At 21.7% G+C, this 20,718-nt stretch overlaps 1 protein-coding gene across 2 annotated transcripts in view; it reads right to left on the bottom strand.

The window, feature by feature from the left end:
- Positions 1 to 12,205: 12,205 nt before the first annotated feature.
- Positions 12,206 to 20,718, bottom strand: part of LOC117167586 (leucine--tRNA ligase, cytoplasmic) — a 34,930-nt gene continuing 26,417 nt past the window's right edge. Inside the window, exons 13-16 of one of the 2 annotated variants that reach the window (XM_033352639.1) lie at positions 19,546 to 19,803; positions 19,233 to 19,448; positions 12,656 to 12,884; positions 12,206 to 12,554 (exon numbers count right to left, since the gene is read on the bottom strand). In XM_033352639.1, coding sequence (XP_033208530.1) covers positions 12,346 to 12,554; positions 12,656 to 12,884; positions 19,233 to 19,448; positions 19,546 to 19,803 — 912 coding nt within the window. In that variant the 3' untranslated portion in view covers positions 12,206 to 12,345. The remainder of the gene's footprint in view (positions 12,555 to 12,655; positions 12,885 to 19,232; positions 19,449 to 19,545; positions 19,804 to 20,718) is intronic. The other variant, XM_033352640.1, reaches the window with a different exon arrangement.

The raw sequence follows: 20,718 nt of genomic DNA, 5'->3' as shown, positions 1-20,718 counted from the left end.
AAAATGTAATCAAAACAAACGCCCGCTAAACTCATTACTCGCCACCCCGCGCGCTGGCATCGTTTCGTCTATCCCCTCCAATCGGCGGCTCACGGCGAATACTGTTGTTGCAACCACTAACAATACAGTAATGTGGCATTGTAGAAAGTAAACTTCCTGTTAAGTTCGAGCTTCTTCCCCAAAGCGGCAGAGTGCGCTGAATTTAGTGTAATTAATATGGCTGCTAATGATTAAAGTAAACATAACCTATTTTCACGTTTATTATTCAAATCATGTTGAAAATTATTGAAAAGAGTGAACTCTTTTCAATAATTTTCAACATGACCCGGAATTTTTAAAGTGTAGCAGTGCGAATTAGTGTCCCCAATCGTGGGGACTTTTTCAACTGCGCTTGCGTCGCGCCGACCAGGCACCGACAACTCGATTGGTCACTGTTTGCGCGCTGAGTTTAAATTATATAAATATTCAAATTTAATATTTATAATAAATAATTCAATTATAATGAAAAAGAGTTTATGAATTCTGAGTTCAGATAAGTAAATCATTCTCAATGATTAATCTTGTCTCTGTCGAGTCTTAAAATTAAAATTTTGATTATTTCCGACGTGACTTAAAATAAAATTACTAAAATTACCAAAATTACCCAAAATAAATTAAGAACAATTAATTACAGCACTGATAAATGTTATATCATACATTTTTTAATAACTTGAAGAAGACCTGGATTACAAGACAGTGACACAATACTCGCTAAACATATAAAAAACATTTTTAGTTTGCTGTCTAAATTCAAGAAATTAAAAAAAATTTCTGTTATGTATACTGTGATTAATTAATTATTGTATAAATATTACAAAATATATAATATTGTATACAAACAATTAAATCATATTTACACTATTGAAACTAATATTTTTTTGCTTAAAACTAAAACTTCTTCTTACCTTTTTATTAACATTTTTAAACATTTAAAATGCTAAATTAAAGAAAAAATTTTTTTTTCTATCATCGGAATTAATCATGTTTTTTGCATGGAAATCGCATTATTTTTTGATCGATTACTCCAAAATTCTAATTTAGGATTAAGAAATTACTTTTGATGCGTTTTCCAATCATTATTACTCATACATATTAAATATGAATATTTATATAATTCAAACTCAGCGCGCAAACAGTGACCAATCGGGTTGTCGGCACGACGCACGCGCAGTTTAAACTGTTCCCAAGATTAGGGACACTGTTGCGAATATGACTGTTGGATACTACGTTACTCAATGGAGCCACTGCATACCAGCGTTCTGATTGGCTTAGCGGTTTGCAGGACGTGACGTTTCAAGGTCACAGACTGGTTTGAATAGGGTTTTAGATACTTTTTTTTTTTAATATTTTTTTCACTTGAGAGAAGTATTCTACATTCTTTTTTAATGTGCTACAACTTTTAGAATTTTATACAGTATTTAAAAATATATTATCAAAAATTCATGCAACAACCCCATTTGGAAGGATGTCCTCCAAATTTTCGCGGGAGAAGCCTAAATATCAGACTTTGCGGATCGGGGTTTTTCATATTTTAAGGGCTCGAACTCACTTTGGACATCAAAAATCGATATCAATAGTGACATCAATTTTGACAAATAAATAACGAATGTTTTGTAAATCTCGCAATTATGGTTGTTGAAAACCAGATTGATTTTTTATTACTTTAAGTTGTTTTGTATCTTGAATTTGACTATTTTAAAATTAAATGTACAAATGAAAAATTTTTTTTACGAAAAAGTGGAATTTTTAAACAAAATGCATCATCAAGAATCCCAATTTTCAAGAATTTTATATTATGCTAGCATTATAGACCGGAAACGGATATTTTTAATAAAAAATTCGGACACCCCAAAAATGAAAAAATTGTCTATAATTTACGTTTTTCTTGTTTATTATCATTTTTTTCCCGAAACTTGATATTTTTAAGAAACAGTTATTAGAATTCTATGTTAACGTTTTTTTATTCTGCAGAAAATAGGTTTCTTTACACAAAAATAATTAGATTCGAACAAGATTTTCAATTCTGAACAATTCTATTTTATGTTGTACTGTTTCTCGTCGGAAATTAATAAATTACACTAAATTACAATAAAAATAATTTAAAGAAAATAAATAAGTTTAAAAGAATATAAACAATTTTACAGCAATTTTAGGTTATGCTTGCATGTTTCACCTGAAATTGATATTTTAAAAAAATCCTAGGGATTTAAATCCAATTTTTTTAATAATTAAAATTTTAATCTTGGAGATTTATTAACATTTTTATTTTACCCGGAATCGACATTTTGAAACCAAAGTTATTAATTTTTAAAGGTTCATAATAAGATTTGTATATTTAAAAATAATAATTTGCAGTTATTTTAATGTTTTGCACAGAAAAATTTCATTACATTTCAAAGAAACTCAATTTTTGTTGTAAAATTGTAGGTTTTCATTGGAAAAATCTAAAGCTTATTAACAATTTCAGAACAACTTGAGGTTATGTTAGCGTTTTTCACTGGATATTGGTATAGTTTTAAAAAAAGCGGAATAATTTTAAGATTTTTTTATCGTCAATAGATTATTTCAAACAAAACTCATCAAGAATTTCACTTTTCAACAACTTCAGAAGCGCCTTACACCGGAAGTGAGTGTTTGTAATCAAAAATTACTACACTTCAATGATTCAAAATTTATCAAGAATTTACGTTTCTCGTTTTTGTAAGTGTCGGAATTTTTATTAAATATTAAATTAAAAAATTTTTAATTTTTAATACATTTTTACCGGAAATTGACGTTTTTAACAAAAATTTATTAGATTCTGAAGATTCATAATTTTTTAAAACTATTTCAGGTTACGTTATTATTATTTTACATAAAAAATTAGTATTTTCAACAAAAATCACTACAGTTCGAAGAAAATTTGCCATTTTTTAACAGTTTCAGGTTATGTTCAAAGTTTTTAACATAAATACGTATAATTTTTTAACAACTTCAGAGGTTATGTTAAAATTTTTCATACGCAAATCATTAGATTTTAAAGAAGATTTATAATGTTCAAATAATTTTTGGTTACCTTGGCGCTTTACAACGCAAATCAGTATTTTTAATAAAAAATCACGAGGTTTCAAAAAAGATAAATTTTTTCGGAACATTCCAAGGTTATGTTAACATTTTCTTACTAAAAATTGCTATGTGGATTTCAGGGAAGATTTAAAATTTTCTAACAATTTGCATTATTTTCACACTTTTTAACTGTGTTTCGATTATTTTAAACAAAAAATCTTCATAAAAAATGCAATAATTGTAGGTTATGTTGGCACTAATGTTAGGTTATGTTTAGTTTTTACACCGGAAATGGGTATTTTTATAAAAAATTATTAGCTTCTAAAGTTTTATAATTTTTTAACAATTTTAGGTTACAAACGCGTTTTTCACCAAAAAAAAAATGGTATTTTAAAACAAAAATAATGATTGTTCATACAAAATCTGCAATTTTTTTAACAGTTTCAGGTTAGATTTCAAACATAAATTTTTGATGCACAATTATAGATTTTGACCGAAAATATCGATATTAATTTAAAAAAAGATTGAAAATTTCACAACTATTTAAGGTTATGTTGACGTTTTCAATTAAATTCGGTACAGATTTCAAAGATTTACAATCTTTTAACAATTTCCATTTTAACTTTTTTTCAACCGTACATCGATTATTTTTTTCAAAAATTATCATGGATTCTAATTTTCAACAATTTTGGGTTACGTTGACGCTTTACATCGAAAATCAGTATTCGGAAGAAAAAAATCATTAGATTTCAAAAAATATTGATAATTTCCGAACAATTTAAGGTTATGTTAACGTTATTCACTGGAAATCAGAATTGATATTTAAAGAAGATTCAGAATTTTGAAATAGTTTTAGGTTATGTTTAAATTTTTCACCGCGAATCGACTATATAAAAGGAAATTCATTCTAAAGAATCGCAATTTAAAAAAATGTTCGGTTATTTTAACGATTTAGGCCGGATACGGGAATTTTTAATAACAAATTATTACATTTCTAGGTTTGAAATTTTTTAAACTTTACACATCTAGGTTTTATTAACGTCTTTAATTTTTGAACAGTTTCAGGTTATGTTATCGATTTTCACCGGAAATATCGATACGGATTCCAAACAGGATTTACAATTTTGGTACACTTTAAGGTTATGAGAACATTTTTTAACGGGAATGGTTTATTTCAAAAGAAAATGAGGCTTAAAAGAAAATTTACATTTTAAAGAATTTTTCATTATCTTATTTTAATGTTTTTCGTCGAAAATTAGTATTATTAATAAAAAAAAACATAATACTTTTTAGATTATAATATTGCTTTATAGAATTCAAAATTTTTGGTTATGCTCGAGTTTTTCACCAAAAAATGGTTTAGATTATGAGAAAATTTGCAATTTTTGAACAATTTTATGATATATTTTTCACCGAAAATTCGTACTTTTAAATTAAAAAATCATCTAATTTTTCTGATTATCATTTGCAAGCATTAAATTCAAATTTTTTGGTTATGTTGGCGTTTTTTTACCGAGAAAATCGGTACTTTTAATCAAAAATCATTGTATTTCAGACAAAATTTTTTCTTAACAATTTCAGGTTATGCTCACGTTTTTAACCTAAAACCAGTAAAAATTTCAAATATTTACAAATATAGGTTATGTTACCATTTTGAACCTAAAATTGTTATTTTCAATAAAAAAAATGTTTTTTTCCCTGGTAATCGGTTGTTTTAAACAAAAATCATTAACTTCAAAAATTAAAATTGCAATTTTAGGTTATGTTCATGTCTTTCTTTCAAAATTTATATTTTTTAATTGGTATTTAGTATTTGTCCTCTATATTTGCTTCCTTAATTTTTAATTCAACATTTTTTTCGACACTAATTCCAGTAATTGGAACAAAAATGTAATTAAAAATGTATCTTCTTGATTTAAAATTCATTTCTTTGGCTAAAAATTATTCTTTTTTGTTGAAAATTAAATTATTTGGTTGAAAATTCCTTTATTTAGAATTCAAAATTTTTCTCTTTACAAATTCCATTGATTGTTTGAAAAATCGTCTTTTTCATATTTTTTTTTTTTTTTTTTTTGTAAAAATTTTATCGTCTTTGTTCAAAATTTATCTTCTTGATTGAAAATTAATTTCATTGGTTAAAAATTACACTAGTTTGTTAAAAATTCCTCTTTTTCGTTTAAAAATTAACTTTCATAGTTGAAAATTGTTCTTTTTTGTTAAAATTAAATTTCTGTTGTTGAAAATTAAACAATTTTCTTGAAAATTCGTATAATGTAAATTAAAATTTTTTTTCGTTTCAAATTCCATCAATTGGTTAAAAATTGTTTTTTTTTATGAAAATTAAACTTCTTGGTTGAAAATTTAGCTTCTAGATTGAAAGTTTTATTTCTTTGTTTGAAGGTTCATTATTATGGTTGAAAATTAATTTCTTTTGTTTAAAAATAAACTACTTTTTTACAAATTAATCTTTTTCGGTTGAAACTTAACCTTCATGGTTAAAAATTATTCTTTTTGGTTAAAACTTTATGTTTGTTGCTAAAAATTCGTTGATTTTATATTGCAATTTTATTTTCTTATCACAAATTCCATTAATTGGTTGAAAATTCGTTTTCTGGTTAAAAATTAAACTATTTTGTTAAGAATTCCTCTTTTTCGTATAAAAATTAACCTTCATTGTTGAAAATTGTTCTTCTGGATTGAAATCACAATCAAAAATTACAATAATTTTTTGAAAAATCGTATTTTTTATAGAAATTTTAACTTTTTGGTTGAAAATTCATCTTCTGGATTGAAAATTACTTTTTTGGTTAAAAACTAATCTTTTTTGGTTGATAATTAACCTTCAGGGTTATAAATTGTTCTTTTTGGTTAAAACTCAATTTTTGTTGTTGAAAATTAAACTATTTTGTTGAAAATTCGTTGATTTTAAAATACATTTTTTTTCATCACAAATTCCAATAATTTTTTGAAAAATTGTATTTTTTATAGAAATTTAAACTTTTTGGTTGAAAATTTATCGTCTGGATTGAAAATTACTTTTTTGGTTAAAAATTAATCTTTTTTGGTTGAAAATTAACCTTCAGGGTTATAAATTGTTCTTTTTGGTTAAAACTCAATTTTTGTTGTTGAAAATAAAAATATTTTGTTGAAAATTCGTTCACTTTTAAATACATTTTTTGTCATTACAAATTCCAATAATTTTTTTAATAATCGTATTTTTTATAGAAATTTAAACTTTTTGGTTAAAAATTTATCTTCCGGATTGAAAATTACTTTTTTGGTTAAAAATTAATATTTTTTGGTTGAAAATTAACCTTCAGGGTTATAAATTGTTCTTTTTGAATAAAACTCAATTTTTGTTGTTGAAAATTAAACAATTTTGTTGAAAGTTCGTTTATTATTAAATACATTTTTTGCCATCACAAATTCCAATAATTTTTTGAAAAATCGTATTTTTTATAGAAATTTAAACTTTTTGGTTGAAAATTTATCTTCTGGATTGAAAATTACTTTTTTGGTTAAAAATTAATCTTTTTTGGTTGAATATTAACCTTCAGGGTTATAAAATGTTCTTTTTGGTTAAAATTCAATTTTTGTTGTTGAAAATAAAAATATTTTTTTGAAAATTCGTTTATTTTTAAATACATTTTTTGTCATCACAAATTCCAATAATTTTTTTAATAATCGTATTTTTTTATAGAAATTTAAACTTTTTGGTTAAAAATTTATCTTCCGGATTGAAAATGATTTATTTGGTTAAAAATTAATCTTTTTGGTTGAAAATTGTTCTTTTTGGTTAAAACTCAATTTTTGTTGTTGAAAATTAAACTATTTTATTGAAAATTCCTTTATTTTAATTTAAAAAATTTTTCCCTTCACAAATTCCATTAATTGTTTGAAAATTTCATCTTTTTCTCATTTTTTTGGTAAAAATTCCTCTTTTTCCGTTGATATTAACCTTTATGGTTGATTTTTTTTTAAATAGTCTTTTCGATTAAAAATGTATTTCTTTGGTTCAAAATTAAACAATTTGATAAAAATTCATCCTTTTTGGTTTAAAATTAAAAACGTTTTGTTAAAAAATCGTCTTTTTGGGTTAAAAATTGAAGTAACTTCTTGAAAAATTTATTTGTTGCTTAAAACTCATATTTTGTTGTTGAAAACTGAAATAAAATCTTTTTTTTTAATTTAAAATCAACTATTTTTTGAAGATTTCTCTTTTTCCTTTCGAAATTAATTTATTTGTGTAGAAATTCAATTTTTCTTGCACAAAAATGCAACTATTTGGTTGAAAATTCAACAATTTTGGTCAAAAGTAATCATTTTTGGTCGAAAATTCAACTGTCTTGTTGAAAATTCAACTACTTCCTAGAAACTTTACTTGCTTCGAATTCACATTTTGATGTTAAAACGTCAACTGAAATATTTTTCGGATGAAGTTTAACTATTATTTCAAAAATTTATCTTTTTTCTTAAGAAAATTCATTTTTTTAAAAAAATAAATGTATTTTCTGGTCCTTCTTGGTTTAAAATTCAACTCTTTTTTTTTTAATTTATCTTTTTGGGTTAAAAATTCAAGTATCTTTGTAGAAATTTTATTTGGTGCTTCAAAAGTAATATTTTTATGTTAAAAACTCAAACCTAAATTTTTATTTGGATAAAAATTCAACTTTTATGTTCGAAAATTTACTTATCTTCGTGGAAAATTTACCTCTTATTTAAAAATTTATATTTTGGTGTTAAAAAGTCAACCAAAATCTTTTTTTGATGTCAATTCAACTTTATTTTTTTTATTTTTATTTTAAAAATTGATCTTTCTTAGTAGAAATTTCATCTTTTCTGGATAAAAATGTAACTCTTTGGTTGAAGATTCAACCATTTTGTTTAAAAAATCATCCTTTTTGGATGAAAATTCAATTTTTTCGTTGAAAATTCATATTTTTGGGTTAAAAATTCAAGTATCTTTGTATAAAATTGAATTCTTTATTAAAACTCATATTTTGATATTGAAAATTCAACGTAAAACCTTTTTTGGATAAATATTGCTTTTTTTAATTTGTCTTTGATTTAATTTTCTAAACTGATTTTTTAAATTGAAAATTCGTGACTAATTTGTTGAATTTTTTAAAAAGAAGGCTTATTTTTTCGATTGAAAATTTAACTTTTTTTTTTTCATTTATTGGTTAAAATTTTATCTTCTTGGTTGAAAATTAATTTCTTTGGTTAAAAATTAAACTATTTTTTTTACAAATTAATCTTTTTCGGTTGAAAATTAACCTTCACTTCTTGATTGAAAGTTTATTTCTTTGATTGAAGGTTCATTATTTTAGTTGAAAAATAATTTCTTTGTTTCAAAATTCAGCTATTTTGTTAAAAATTGCACTTTTTCGGTTGACAATTAACCTTCATGGTTGAAAATTCTTCTTTTTGGCTGAAACTTGATTTTTCTTGTTGAAAATGCGTTGATTTTTAATTGAAATTCTTTTTTTTTTGCAAATTCCATGAATTAGTTGAAAATTTGTCTTTTTTAAATAGAAATTTAAATTTCTTGGTTGAAAATATATATTCTTGATTACAAATTTATTTCTTTGGTTAAAAATTAAACTATTTTGTTAAAAATTCCTCTTTTTTGGTATGCAATTAACCTTCATGGTTAAAAATTCTTCTTTTCTGTTGAAACTTAATCTTTGCTGTTGAAAATTAAAATATTATATTGAAAATGCTTTTATTTTAAATTAAATTTTTCGGTCACAAATTCCATTAATTGGTTGAAAAATTGTCTTTTTTATAGAAATTGAAACTTCTTATTTAAAAATTACCCTTTGGTTAAAGATTAATCTTTTTTGGTTGAAAATTAAACTATTTGATTGGAAATTCGTTTATTTTAAATTGAAATTTTTTGTTCTTGTTAAAAATTCCATTAATTTGTTGAAAATTCGTCTTTTTTGTAGAAATTTCATTTTTTTGGTTTTAAATTTAGCTTCTTTGTTGGAAATTAATTTCTCTGGTTAAAAAATCAACTATTTTATTAAAAAATTCTTTTTTTTCGGTAGACAATTAACCATAATGATATAAAAGTATTCTTTTTGGTTAAAACTTAATTTTTGTCGTTGAAAATTAAACTATTTTGTGGAAAATTCGTTTATTTTAAATTTGAAATTTTCTTCCGTTACAAATGCCATTAATTTTTTGAAAAATCATCTTTTTTGTTGAAATTTAAACTTTTTGGTAGAAAACTTATCTTCTTAAAATGAACATTAATTTCTCTTGTTAAATTAAAATTTTTTTGTTTTAATTAATCTTTCTGGTTGTAAATTAATCTTCATCGTTGAAAACTTGTTCTCTTTTCTTAAAACTTTTTTTTTTTTTGTTAAAAATTAAACTATTTTGTTGAAAATTGGTTTATTTTTAATTGAGAATTTATCTTTTCTCGTTAAAAATTTCATTAATTGGTTGAAAATTCATCTTTTCCACTGAAATTGTAGCTTTTTGGTTAGAAATTAATCTTCTTTATTGAAAATTAATTTCTTTGGTTAAAACTTTAATTAATTTATTAAAATTCATGCATTTTTTACAAATTAATTTTCGTTTCAAAATTAAACTTCACGGTTGAAAATTGTTCTTTTTGGTTCAAACTTTATTTTTGTTGTTAAAATTTAACTATTTTGTTGAAAATTCGTTTATTTTAAAATAAATTTTTTTTCGTCACAAATTCCAATAATTTTTTGAAAAATCGTATTTTTTTATAGAAATTTAAAGTTTTTGGTTGAAAATGTATCTTCTTAATTGAAAATTGATTTTTTTGTTAAAAATTCTTCTTTTTCTGTTCAAAATCAACCTTCATGATTAAGATTTTTTTTAAACTTAATTATTGTTCTTGAAAATTAAACTATTTTGTAGAAAATTCGTTTTTTTTTAAATAAATCTTTTTTCGTCACTAATTCCAATAATTTTTTGAAAAATCGTATTTATTTAAGAAATTTAAATTTTTGGGTTGAAAATGTATCTTCTTAATTGAAAATTGATTTTTTGGTTAAAAAATTAACAATTTTGTGAAAAATTTTTCTTTTTCAGTTCACAATTTACCTTCGAAGCTAAAATTTTTTTAAACTTAATTATTGCTGTTAGAAATTAAACTTTTTTGTAGAAAGTTCTTTTAATTTCAAACAAACTTTTTTTTCGTCACAAAATCCAATAATTTTTTGAAAAATCGTATTTTTTTAAAGAAATTAAAATTTTTGGGTTGAAAATGTATCTCTTAATTGAAAATCGATTTTTTGGTTAAAAATTCGACTATTTTGTTAAAAAATTTTCTTTTTCAGTTCACAATTTACCTTCAAAGCTAAAAGTTTTGTTTAAACTTAATTATTGTTGTTGAAAATTAAACTATATTGTAGAAAATTCTTTTATTTTGAAATAAACTTTTTTTTCGTCACAAAATCCAATAATTTTTTGAAAAATCGTATTTTTTTAAAGAAATTTAAATTTTTGGATTGAAAATGTATCTTCTTAATTGAAAATTGATTTTTTGGTTAAAAATTCAACTATTTTGTTAAAAAATTTTCTTTTTCAGTTCACAATTTACCTTCAAAGCTAAAATTTTTGTTTAAACTTAATTATTGTTGTTGAAAATTAAACTATTTTGTAGAAAATTCTTTTATTTTGAAATAAACTTTTTTTTCGTCACAAAATCCAATAATTTTTAGAAAAATCGTATTTTTTTATAGAAATTTAAAGCTTTTGGTTGAAAATGTATCTTCTTAATTGAAAATTGATTTTTTGGTTAAAAATTCAACTATTTTTTAAAAATTCTTCTTTTTCAGTTCACAATTAACCTTCATGATTAAAATTTTTTTAAACTTAATTATGGTGCTTGAAAATTAAACTATTTTGTAGAAAATTCGTTTTTTTTTTTAAATAAATCTTTTTTCGTCACTAATTCCAATAATTTTTTGAAAAATCGTATTTTTTTAAGAAATTAAAATTTTTGGGTTGAAAATGTATGTTCTTAATTTTTAAAAATGAACTATTTTGTGAAAAAATTTTCTTTTTCAGTTCACAATTTACCTTCAAAGTTAAATTTTTTTTTAACTTTTGGGTTGAAAATTTATCTTCTTAATTGAAAATTGTTTTGGTTAAAAATTCAACTATTTTTTAAAAATTCTTCTTTTTCAGTTCACAATTAACCTTCATGATTAAAATTTTTTTTAAACCTAATTATTGTTCTTGAAAATTAAACTATTTTGTAGAAAATTCGTTTTTTTTTAAATAAATCTTTTTTCGTCACTAATTCCAATAATTTTTTGAAAAATCGTATTTTTTTTAAGAAATTAGAATTTTTGGGTTGAAAATATATCTTTTTAATTGAAAATTGATTTTTTGGTTAAAAAATTAACTGTTTTGTTAAAAATTCTTTTTTTTCAGTTCACAATTAACCTTCATGGTTAACATTTTTTTTTAACTTAATTATTATTGTTGAAAATTCGTTTATTTTGAAATAATTTTTTTTTCGTCAAAAATTCCAATAATTTTTTGAAAAATCCTATTTTTTTTTAAAGAAATTTAAACTTTTGGGTTGAAAATTGATTTTTTGGTTAAAAATTAAACTATTTTGTTAAAAATTCTTGTTTCTCAGTTCACAATTTACCTTCATGGTTAGAAATTTGTTTTAAACTTCATTTATGTTGTTGAAAATTAAATTATTCTATAGAAAATTCGTTTATTTTAAATTAAGATATTTTTTTCATCTCAAAATCCAATAATTTTTTGAAAAATCGTATGTCTTTATAGAAATTTAAAGTTTTTGGTTGAAAATTATTTTCTTTAGTTAAAAATTCAACTATTTTGTTAAAAATTCCTTTTTTTCAGTTGAAAATCAACTTAAATTTTCTGTTAGGAATTTTTTGTTTTTTTTTTAGGTCGAAAATATTTTTAATTTATATTTTTAATTTACCAATTTAATAATTTTCATAAAAATGTATCTTCTTGATTGAAAATTAATTTCTTTATTTGAAGATTAAATTAAACTATGCTGAAAATAAAATAAAATAGTTATTCAAAAAGGTCTGCAACTTCCAAGAAACAAACTAAAATTTAAAAAACTCGAAATTAAAGAACCAACTTTTGAAAATTGTCTTTTTTAATATCGAAAACTTGTAATAAATCCACATAAATACAAATTGAAATTCCATCCGCACATTTTAATTATAATTTAAATAAATTACAACTTTTTAAATTTCATTTCTATTTTTTCTCACCATCTCAAGCGCGCACATGATACACCAATTCGTTTCCAATATCCAAAAACTTTCCCGGTTTTTCAGCAACGCCGACAAAATTTTTTTCCACATCAACCTTAAAAATTGCTCCCTCTCGAATTTCTTTTTTTCCAAAGTAAGAATCGTTGGTTGGAATTGTCCTTGGACCAAGAATAATATCCTCAAATCGAAAAAGAGAAACCTTCGACGGATCTAGAAAAAAATCCAAATTTTAAGTAAAAAAAAAAAAAAAGAAAAAATTAGTATTTTCTCAATTTTTTTATTAAAAAATAAATTTTTTTAGAGAATTTTACCCTCAATACGTTTGTTTCCTTTTGTAATTCTGTAAAGTACATTCGAAACTTTATCCCCGTCGACAATTTTAATTGCCGTTCGGAATAAACCATTGCAGGGATCTTGATTCGAAATATTTACAAAAACTCCAGGCTGAACGGAAAAACTGATATAAGGCGCTCCAGGACAACATTCTTCTTTTGTCTTTTCTGGCGCTTCGTCAGTGTATTTTATCATTACTTGCTCCAACTGTACAATTAAGGACGAGAAGCATTTTTAAAATATATAATGTAAATTAATTTTAATTAATTTTAATCAAATAAATTTAAATTTAATTTAAATTTTAATTATCTGTAATTTAAATACTATTTTAATAATAATAATAATATTAATAATAAATAGTGTAACAAAGGCTCTTAGTCTAGCAGTTTGAATTACAAAATATAGAGTGTAAATTTCTAAAGATTTCTGAAAAAAAAAAAGAATTTTTGTTACAATTTTTATATTTTTCCAATGGAAAAATCCTTGGGGAATTTAAACTGATTTTTTATTTAAAAAGAAATAAATTTTAAGAAAAAATTGACAACATAAAATATTTTTAATTATTTCCTAAAATTCCCAAAAAGATAGGGGACGATTTATACAAAATTTTATCAAGTTCAAAAGACATTTAAAAGTTTTGAAAAGATTCAAAACAAATTTGAAACCTGAAAATATATTTTTTTTTCAATTAGAAAAAGCATGGATACATTTTTAAGTATTTGTAAAGAAGAATTTTGAAGCTTCCTAAAGATTTTGACATGGTTTTACAATTTAAAAAAATTGTAAACTTCCTGGGAAAAATTCAAACCGATATTTTACCATATTTGAACAAATTAAATTCAATAGTCAATGATTTTAAAGACAAATTTTATACAAAACTCGAGTAATCTCACGAGACATTTAGAAGTTTCGAAAAAAATCAAAATTTATTTAAAAGTTGGGAAAAAATTTTGTTAAGTACTTTTTTGAGTATTTCAAAAAACAAATTTTGACGCTTCTTGAAGATTTTTTTAGGTTTCACGATGGTAAAAAGTGTCTTAAAAATACAGGAAAATTTAAAAATAAATTTTATTTTGAAAACTTAACTTTAAGAGAATATTTAAGAAGACTTTAATATTTTTTTAAATGTTTCAAAATTTTTTTAAACAGAATCTGGAAGATTTAAACTTTTTTTTTTGTTTTTCAGAATTTTAAGAAATGTTTTTTTGGAAAATATTAACATTTTGGAGAATTTTTAAAAAGTCTGAAATGTTTCAAGAAAATAACAATCTTTTCTAGAGATTCATGGAAAAGTTTTTAACGTATTTTCATTTTGAAAAATGAAAATAATTTTTTAAAGAAAATACAGAAAAGTTTCTGCAAGAATTAAGAGCAATTTTTACATTTTCAAAGTTTTAAAAAATATTTTATTTTCAAAACTTTTGGGACAAATATAAAATCCTTTTTGATTTTCTCAAGAATCTGAAGAAAATGAAATTTCAAAATAAAATTCACAAAGAAGTTTTTTTTTGAAATATTCGAATAATTTTATAAGATATTTAGGAAGTTCAAATATTTTGGAAATTATTCAAAAAGAATTTAAAATTTGAAAAAGTTTATAAAAATTTTAAGCACAATTAAAAATTTAAAAGATTTTGACATTTTCATTTTAAAAAATGAAAATAATTTTTTAAAGAACATACAGAAAAGTTTCCAAATATTTTGGAACATTTATACAAATTTTTAAAAGACCTGCAAGATTTAAGGGCAATTTTTAAAATTTTCAAAGTTTTAAAAGATATTTATTTTCAAAACCTCCAAAAGTCCTAAATATCTTCTATACTGTCTTGATTTTTTCCGAAAATTCGGAAAAATTCTTTCGAATAAAAAAATATACTTTTGCCACAAATATAAAATATTTTTTAATTTTCTCAACAATCTGACGAAAATGATATTTCAAAATAAAATTCGCAAATATTTCAAAAGATTTCAAATTCTTTTCTAACATTTCGAAACAGAATTTTCAAGCAAAATCTTTCTATTAGCAAGATTAAAAAGATTCATAAAAAAAATCAAGTGAGTTTAAGACTTTTCGAAATTTCAAAAAGATTCCAAATTAATTTAAAATTTGAAAATATTTATAAAAAATGTTTAAAAATGTACATCTTTTAAGCTAATTTTTATTTAATTAAAACTTTCGGAAATATATAAAAAATAGAATAATAATTTAAAAATTTAAAATGTTTTAAGATTTTGTTAACAAACTGTAAATTTGTAAAGATTTTTAAAAAATTTCAAAGCTTTTTAAAAAGTTTCAAAGACTTCAAGAAAATAAAAAAAAAACTTTCTTAAAATTCCTGTGAAAATTTAAACTGATTTTTTTTTTTAATTTGAAGAAAAAATTGACAAAGATTTCTAAAGATTTTAAATTATTTTCGAAATTTTCGAAAATGAGTGGGAAAAATATTTGAATTAGCAAGATTTAAAAAATTTACAAAAAATCTGAAAGGGTTCACAATAAAAAAAATATTAACTTCCTGGTAAAAATTCAAACTGACATTTTATTTTTGTAAATTAAATTTAAGAGTGGATGATTTTAAAGACAAATTTTATACAAAATTCGAGTAATGTTAAAACACTTAAAAGCTTCGAAAAGATTCAAAATTTATTTAAAAGTTGAAAACACTGTTTCTTTTTAAAGTAAATTTTTGAGTATTTCGAAAAACAAATTTTGGCGCTTCTTAAAGATTTTGAAAGATTTCACGAGAATAAAAAATGTCTTAAAACTCCAGGGAAAATAAAAAATGAATTTTATTTTTAAAAATAAATTTTAAGAGAATTCAAAAAAAAAATTTTTCTCGAAAAATTCGAATAATTTTGTAAAATATTTAAAAGGTTTAAATATTTTGGAAATTATTAAAAAATAATCAGAAATTTGAAAAGGTTTATAAAAATTTTAAACAAAATTAAAATTTTAAAAGACTTTGACCATTAAAAGTCCTAAATATCTTCTGAACTGTCTCGATTTTTTTTTCAAAAATTCTTCAAAATTCTGTCAAATAAAAAAATTATACTTTTGCCACAAATATAAAATCTTTTTCAATTTTCTCAAGAATCCGAAGAAAATGATATTTCAAGATAAAATTCACAAATATTCAAAAGATTTCAAATCCTTTTCTAAAATTTCAAATTTTTCTAATAAAAAAAAATCATTTCGGACTTTTCGAAGGTTTTTACAAATTTTTTATTCTTTTAAAACCTTTAAAAATCCTTGTAAGCTTATAAATTTTGTATTCGAAATCTTTAAAAATCTACACTTTTTAGAAAATGTTTAGAATTTATTTTGAAATTCAAAATTATTTTGGGTCCAAATATCGTTTTAAATTATTACAATTTTTTTAACGGATTTTTAACCATTTTTTTCATTTGTTTGAAACCTTTCAAAATCCTTAAAAAGTGTTCTTGATGTTTGTTTTTTGGTTTGAATCATTTAAAAATTGATACTTTGTTTTAAATTTTCTAAAATATTTACCAATTTTAAATTACTTTTCAAATTAAAAAAAAATTCTAAATATCATTTAAAATAATTAAAAAATTTTTAATTCTGCAATTTTAAAGAAATTGCTTTAAAATCTTGCAGATCCTTTTTCAGCAATTTTGGAAATCTTTTTAAATATTCTCCTGAAACTAACTTCTTAAAATAAAAACTCAATCTGAATTTTTCGAGGAATTTCAACTTTTTTTTTATTCTTTTGAAACCTTTCTAAATATTGAAACATTTACATTTTATTAAAAAATTTTGTAAATCTGTTCAAATTTTTATAACAATTTTTTAAAGCTTCCAAACATTCCAAATATCTTTTAAAATTCTTCGAATTCTTCCAATTTTTCTTTAAATTACGAAAAATTAAAATAATTGCCTTCAAATCTTGCAGATTCTGTTTTAAAAATTTTGGAAATCTTTTTAAATGTTTGAAATTTTTTAAATTTATTTTAAAATTTATTTTTTACAATACAATATCAGTTTAAACTATTCCATGATATATGAGCACTTTTTCTCATTATCATGAAGCCTTTTACTTTTTTTTATAAATTGTTGTAATCTTGCTAATTCAAAATTTTTTCTTCAAATTAAAAAAACAAATAAGTAAATAATCAGTTTAAATTTTCACATGAATTTTTATAAAGTTCTTTTGTTTTCTTGAAGTCTTTGAAACTTTTTAGAAAGCTTTGAAAATTTTTTCGATATTTTTACAAATTTACATTGTGTTAAAAAATCTTAAAATGTTTTGAATTTTCAAATTTTTAAAAATATTTTCAACATTTTAAATCTTCTAAACATATTTTTATTTTATTTTATTTTCTCAACGATTTTAGGAAATCTTCTGTAATCTTTTAAGATGTTTTAAAATATTCTCTTGAAATTGATTTTTTAAATAAAAAATCAGTTTAAAAAAATGTACTTAAAGACAATATTTCAAAAGATTTCCAAAATTAAAGAAAAAGAACTCGCAAGACTTTTAAACAATTTCATTAAATTTGAATAAAAAATGGAATCATTTAAAAAGATATTTTAAAGTTTAAAAAAAAAGTCAAAATAAATTAAAATTTGAAAAAAATTTAAACATTTTAAATGATTATTATTTATATTAATCAATAAATAATTTCGTAAAATAAAAAAAAGTTAATTTTCAATAAAAAATTAGTTTTTATCCAAAGAAATGATTTTTCAACCGAAAAGATTAATTTTCTACCAAAAAAGATTAATTTTATAACAAAATACATAAATTTTCAAGCAAGAAGGTAAAATTTCTACCAGGAAAAGAATTTTTTTAAATAATAGATAAATTGTTAACTAAAACCGATAACTTTTTATTAAAAAAATTCAACAAATCATTTTTCAAAATTAAAAGAAAATTAATTTTGAATAAAAAAACTCGTTTTTATCCAAAGAAATGATTTTTCTACAAAAAAATAATTTTTAACAACATAAATGAATTTTCAACCAAAAAGGTTAAATTTCTATAAAGAAAAGAATTTTTTTAATAAAATACATGAATTTTCAAAACAAAAAGCTTAAATTTATACCAAGAACAGAATTTTTTTACATAATAAATTAATTTTTAACTACAAAATATAACTTTTCAACACAGAATAAGACAGTTTACTTTTCAGTTCAGAGAAACAAGTTTCCATGCAAAAAAAGAACAATTTTCAACAAAATAGTTAAATTTTAAACCAAACAAATAAATTTTCTACCAAGAAAATTAGATGTATATAAAAAAAAAATCCAAGAAATAATTTCGCAAAATTAAAAAAAAAAGTTAATTTTCAATCAAAAACTAATTTTTGTTCAAAGAAATTATTTTTCAACTAAAAAGATTAATTTTCTAACAAAAAAGAATAAATTTTAGTAAAATACATAAATTTTCAACCAAAAATTAAACTAAAAAAGATAACTTTTTAAAATAGAATAAGACAGTTTACTTTTTAGTTAAAGAAACAAGTTTTCAAGCAAATACAATAAATTTGTCACAAAAAATTTAAATTTAAAACCAAACAAATCAATTCTCTACCAAAAAGATTAAATGTATATAAAAAAATTCAACAAATAATTTCGCAAAATTTAAAAAAAATGTTAATTTTCAATGAAAACTCATTTTTATCAACAAACAAAAAAATTATTTTTCAACCAAAAAGATTAATTTTCTACCAAAAAGAATGATTGATAACAAAATAGTTAAATTTTAAACAAAAAAATTAAATGTATATAAAACAAATTCAACAAATAATTTCGAAAAATTTTTAAAAAAAGTTAATTTTTTATCATAAACTAATTTTTGTTCAAAGAAATTATTTTTAAAACCGAAAATATTATTTTTCTACTAAAAAAGAATAAATTTCAACAAAATATATGAATTTTTAACCTAAAAGTTAAATTTTTACGAAGAAAAGAATTTTGTAAATTAATGGATCAATTTTCAATTGAAAAAAAAAATTTTTATCGAAAGAAATGATTTTTCTAACAAAAAAGAATAATTTTGAACAAAATATATAAATTTTGAGACAAATTTGACATTTTTAATGGAATTTTAATCAAATAGTTTATTTTTTAACGAAAAAAGTGAACTAGTCACCAAGAAGATTAATATTCTAAAAAAAAACAAAGATTCAACAAAATAGAGAAATTTTTAAATAAATAGTTGAATTTTCTACTCAAGAAGCTTGATGTTTCACCAAACATTAAATAGTTAAAATTTCAGTCAAAAAATTAGTTTTCAATTAAAACAAACTAATTTTCGAGACAAAAAAAAATGTCTTTGGAATCTGAAAGATAAATTTTTGTCCAAAAAAATCTACTTGTATGAAAATACATGAATTTTTTAATTTTTTTAATATTGAAATATTGCGAGAAAAAAGAGAGAAGATTTTTCCAACAATAATTACGAATCACCAAGCAAAGAAAAGCGGCAAAATCTTGAAAATTTTATCAAAATTTTTTTAAATCATACAAGATATTCTGAAAAAAAAAATTCATAATAAAATTTTCTAAATCCTCTAAACAAAAAAACTCACGTCTAAAGTGTTGCAAATGTATTTCTTGTTTTTCTCCAGGACATCAGATTCGCTAAAATTAAGAGTCAGCTGAAAAGCGCTTATTCCAATCAATTCCATTTTTTCCCTCGTCGCCTGGACGAAGGGCATCACTTTTTTCATATACTTTTTCAGCTCAGCTTTCGAACCCAACTCGGTAGAAATTATTTTATTATCCGGCAGTTGACCCCCGTTTTTCTACAAAGTGAATTTTTTTAATTTAAAAATAAAAAAAAAAGAAAATAAAAATAAAATACTAATTTAAATAATAGAGGCAGAGAGAGAGTTTTCTTACATTGTAGAGATCTTTCATCGTCGTGAGAACAATACTTTGCCAGGGAGGGAAAGTTTTTGCGACCCAAATTGTTCCAACAGTTGGTTTTTCAACGACAGGTGCCGCTGCAGTTTTTCCCTTGCTTTTCGGAGGGATCATGTGACTTTTTAAAAGTATTCTGAAGGAATGGGCGGCATCTATCAAGTATTGTGAAGAATCTATCAGGATTTTTTTAATTTCTCCTACCTGCGGCCATTTGGCATTCAAAATACTGCCCTTCTGCGAAATATAGGGGTATATATTTATAATTATTGATTTACCTTTTTTTGTACTCTATAAAAATAATTAAATAATAAATAATTTTCGAAAAAAAAGAAACAAATAACTGTTAACTGACTGAATTCAGCTGTAAAATACGATTTTTTTTTAAACAAAATAGTTTAATCGTCAACGAAAATTATGATTTTTCAAAAACGATCAGTTTTCCGATGAAAAGGGGGAATTAGCAAACAAAATAAATTAATTTAGTTCATTTTTTTAATCAATTATTTAATTTTTAACAAAATAGTGTAATTTTCTATAAAAATAGTTCAATTTTCAACAAAACAGTTAAATTTTCAATAGTAAAAATAATCATTTTTCCACGGAAAAGACGAATTTTCAACAAAACTTTTGAATTTTCCACCCGGCACTATAAATTTACAATAAAATAGTTAATTTTTTTAATCAATAATTTAATTCTTAACCAAATAGTAGTTAATGTTTTAATTTAATAATTTAATTCTTAAGCATATAGTTTAATTTTCTACCAAAATAGTTCAATTTTCTACCAAATAATTCAATTTTCAATAATAATAATAATAATAATAATTTTTCAACAAGACGAATTTTCAACAAAACTTTTTAATTTTCCACTTGGCACTATAAATTTTCAATAAAATAGTTAATTTTTTTAATCAATAATTTAATTTTTAACCAAATAGTGTAATTTTCTATAAAAATAGTTGAATTTTCAACCAAATAGTTCAACTTTCAATAATAATAATAATTTTTCCACCAAAAATGGAATAATTGCATTTTCAGTTAAAAAAATTAATTTCGAAAAAGAAGATTAAATTTTCAAATAAGAATATTAATTTTTCAGCCGAAAGGACGAATTTTCAACAAAACTTTTTAATTTTCCACCCGGCACTA

The sequence above is a fragment of the Belonocnema kinseyi genome, chromosome 2 (genome assembly GCF_010883055.1).
Source record: "Belonocnema kinseyi isolate 2016_QV_RU_SX_M_011 chromosome 2, B_treatae_v1, whole genome shotgun sequence".
NCBI lineage: Eukaryota > Metazoa > Arthropoda > Insecta > Hymenoptera > Cynipidae > Belonocnema > Belonocnema kinseyi.
This window is presented reverse-complemented; position numbering and strand designations above follow the sequence as displayed.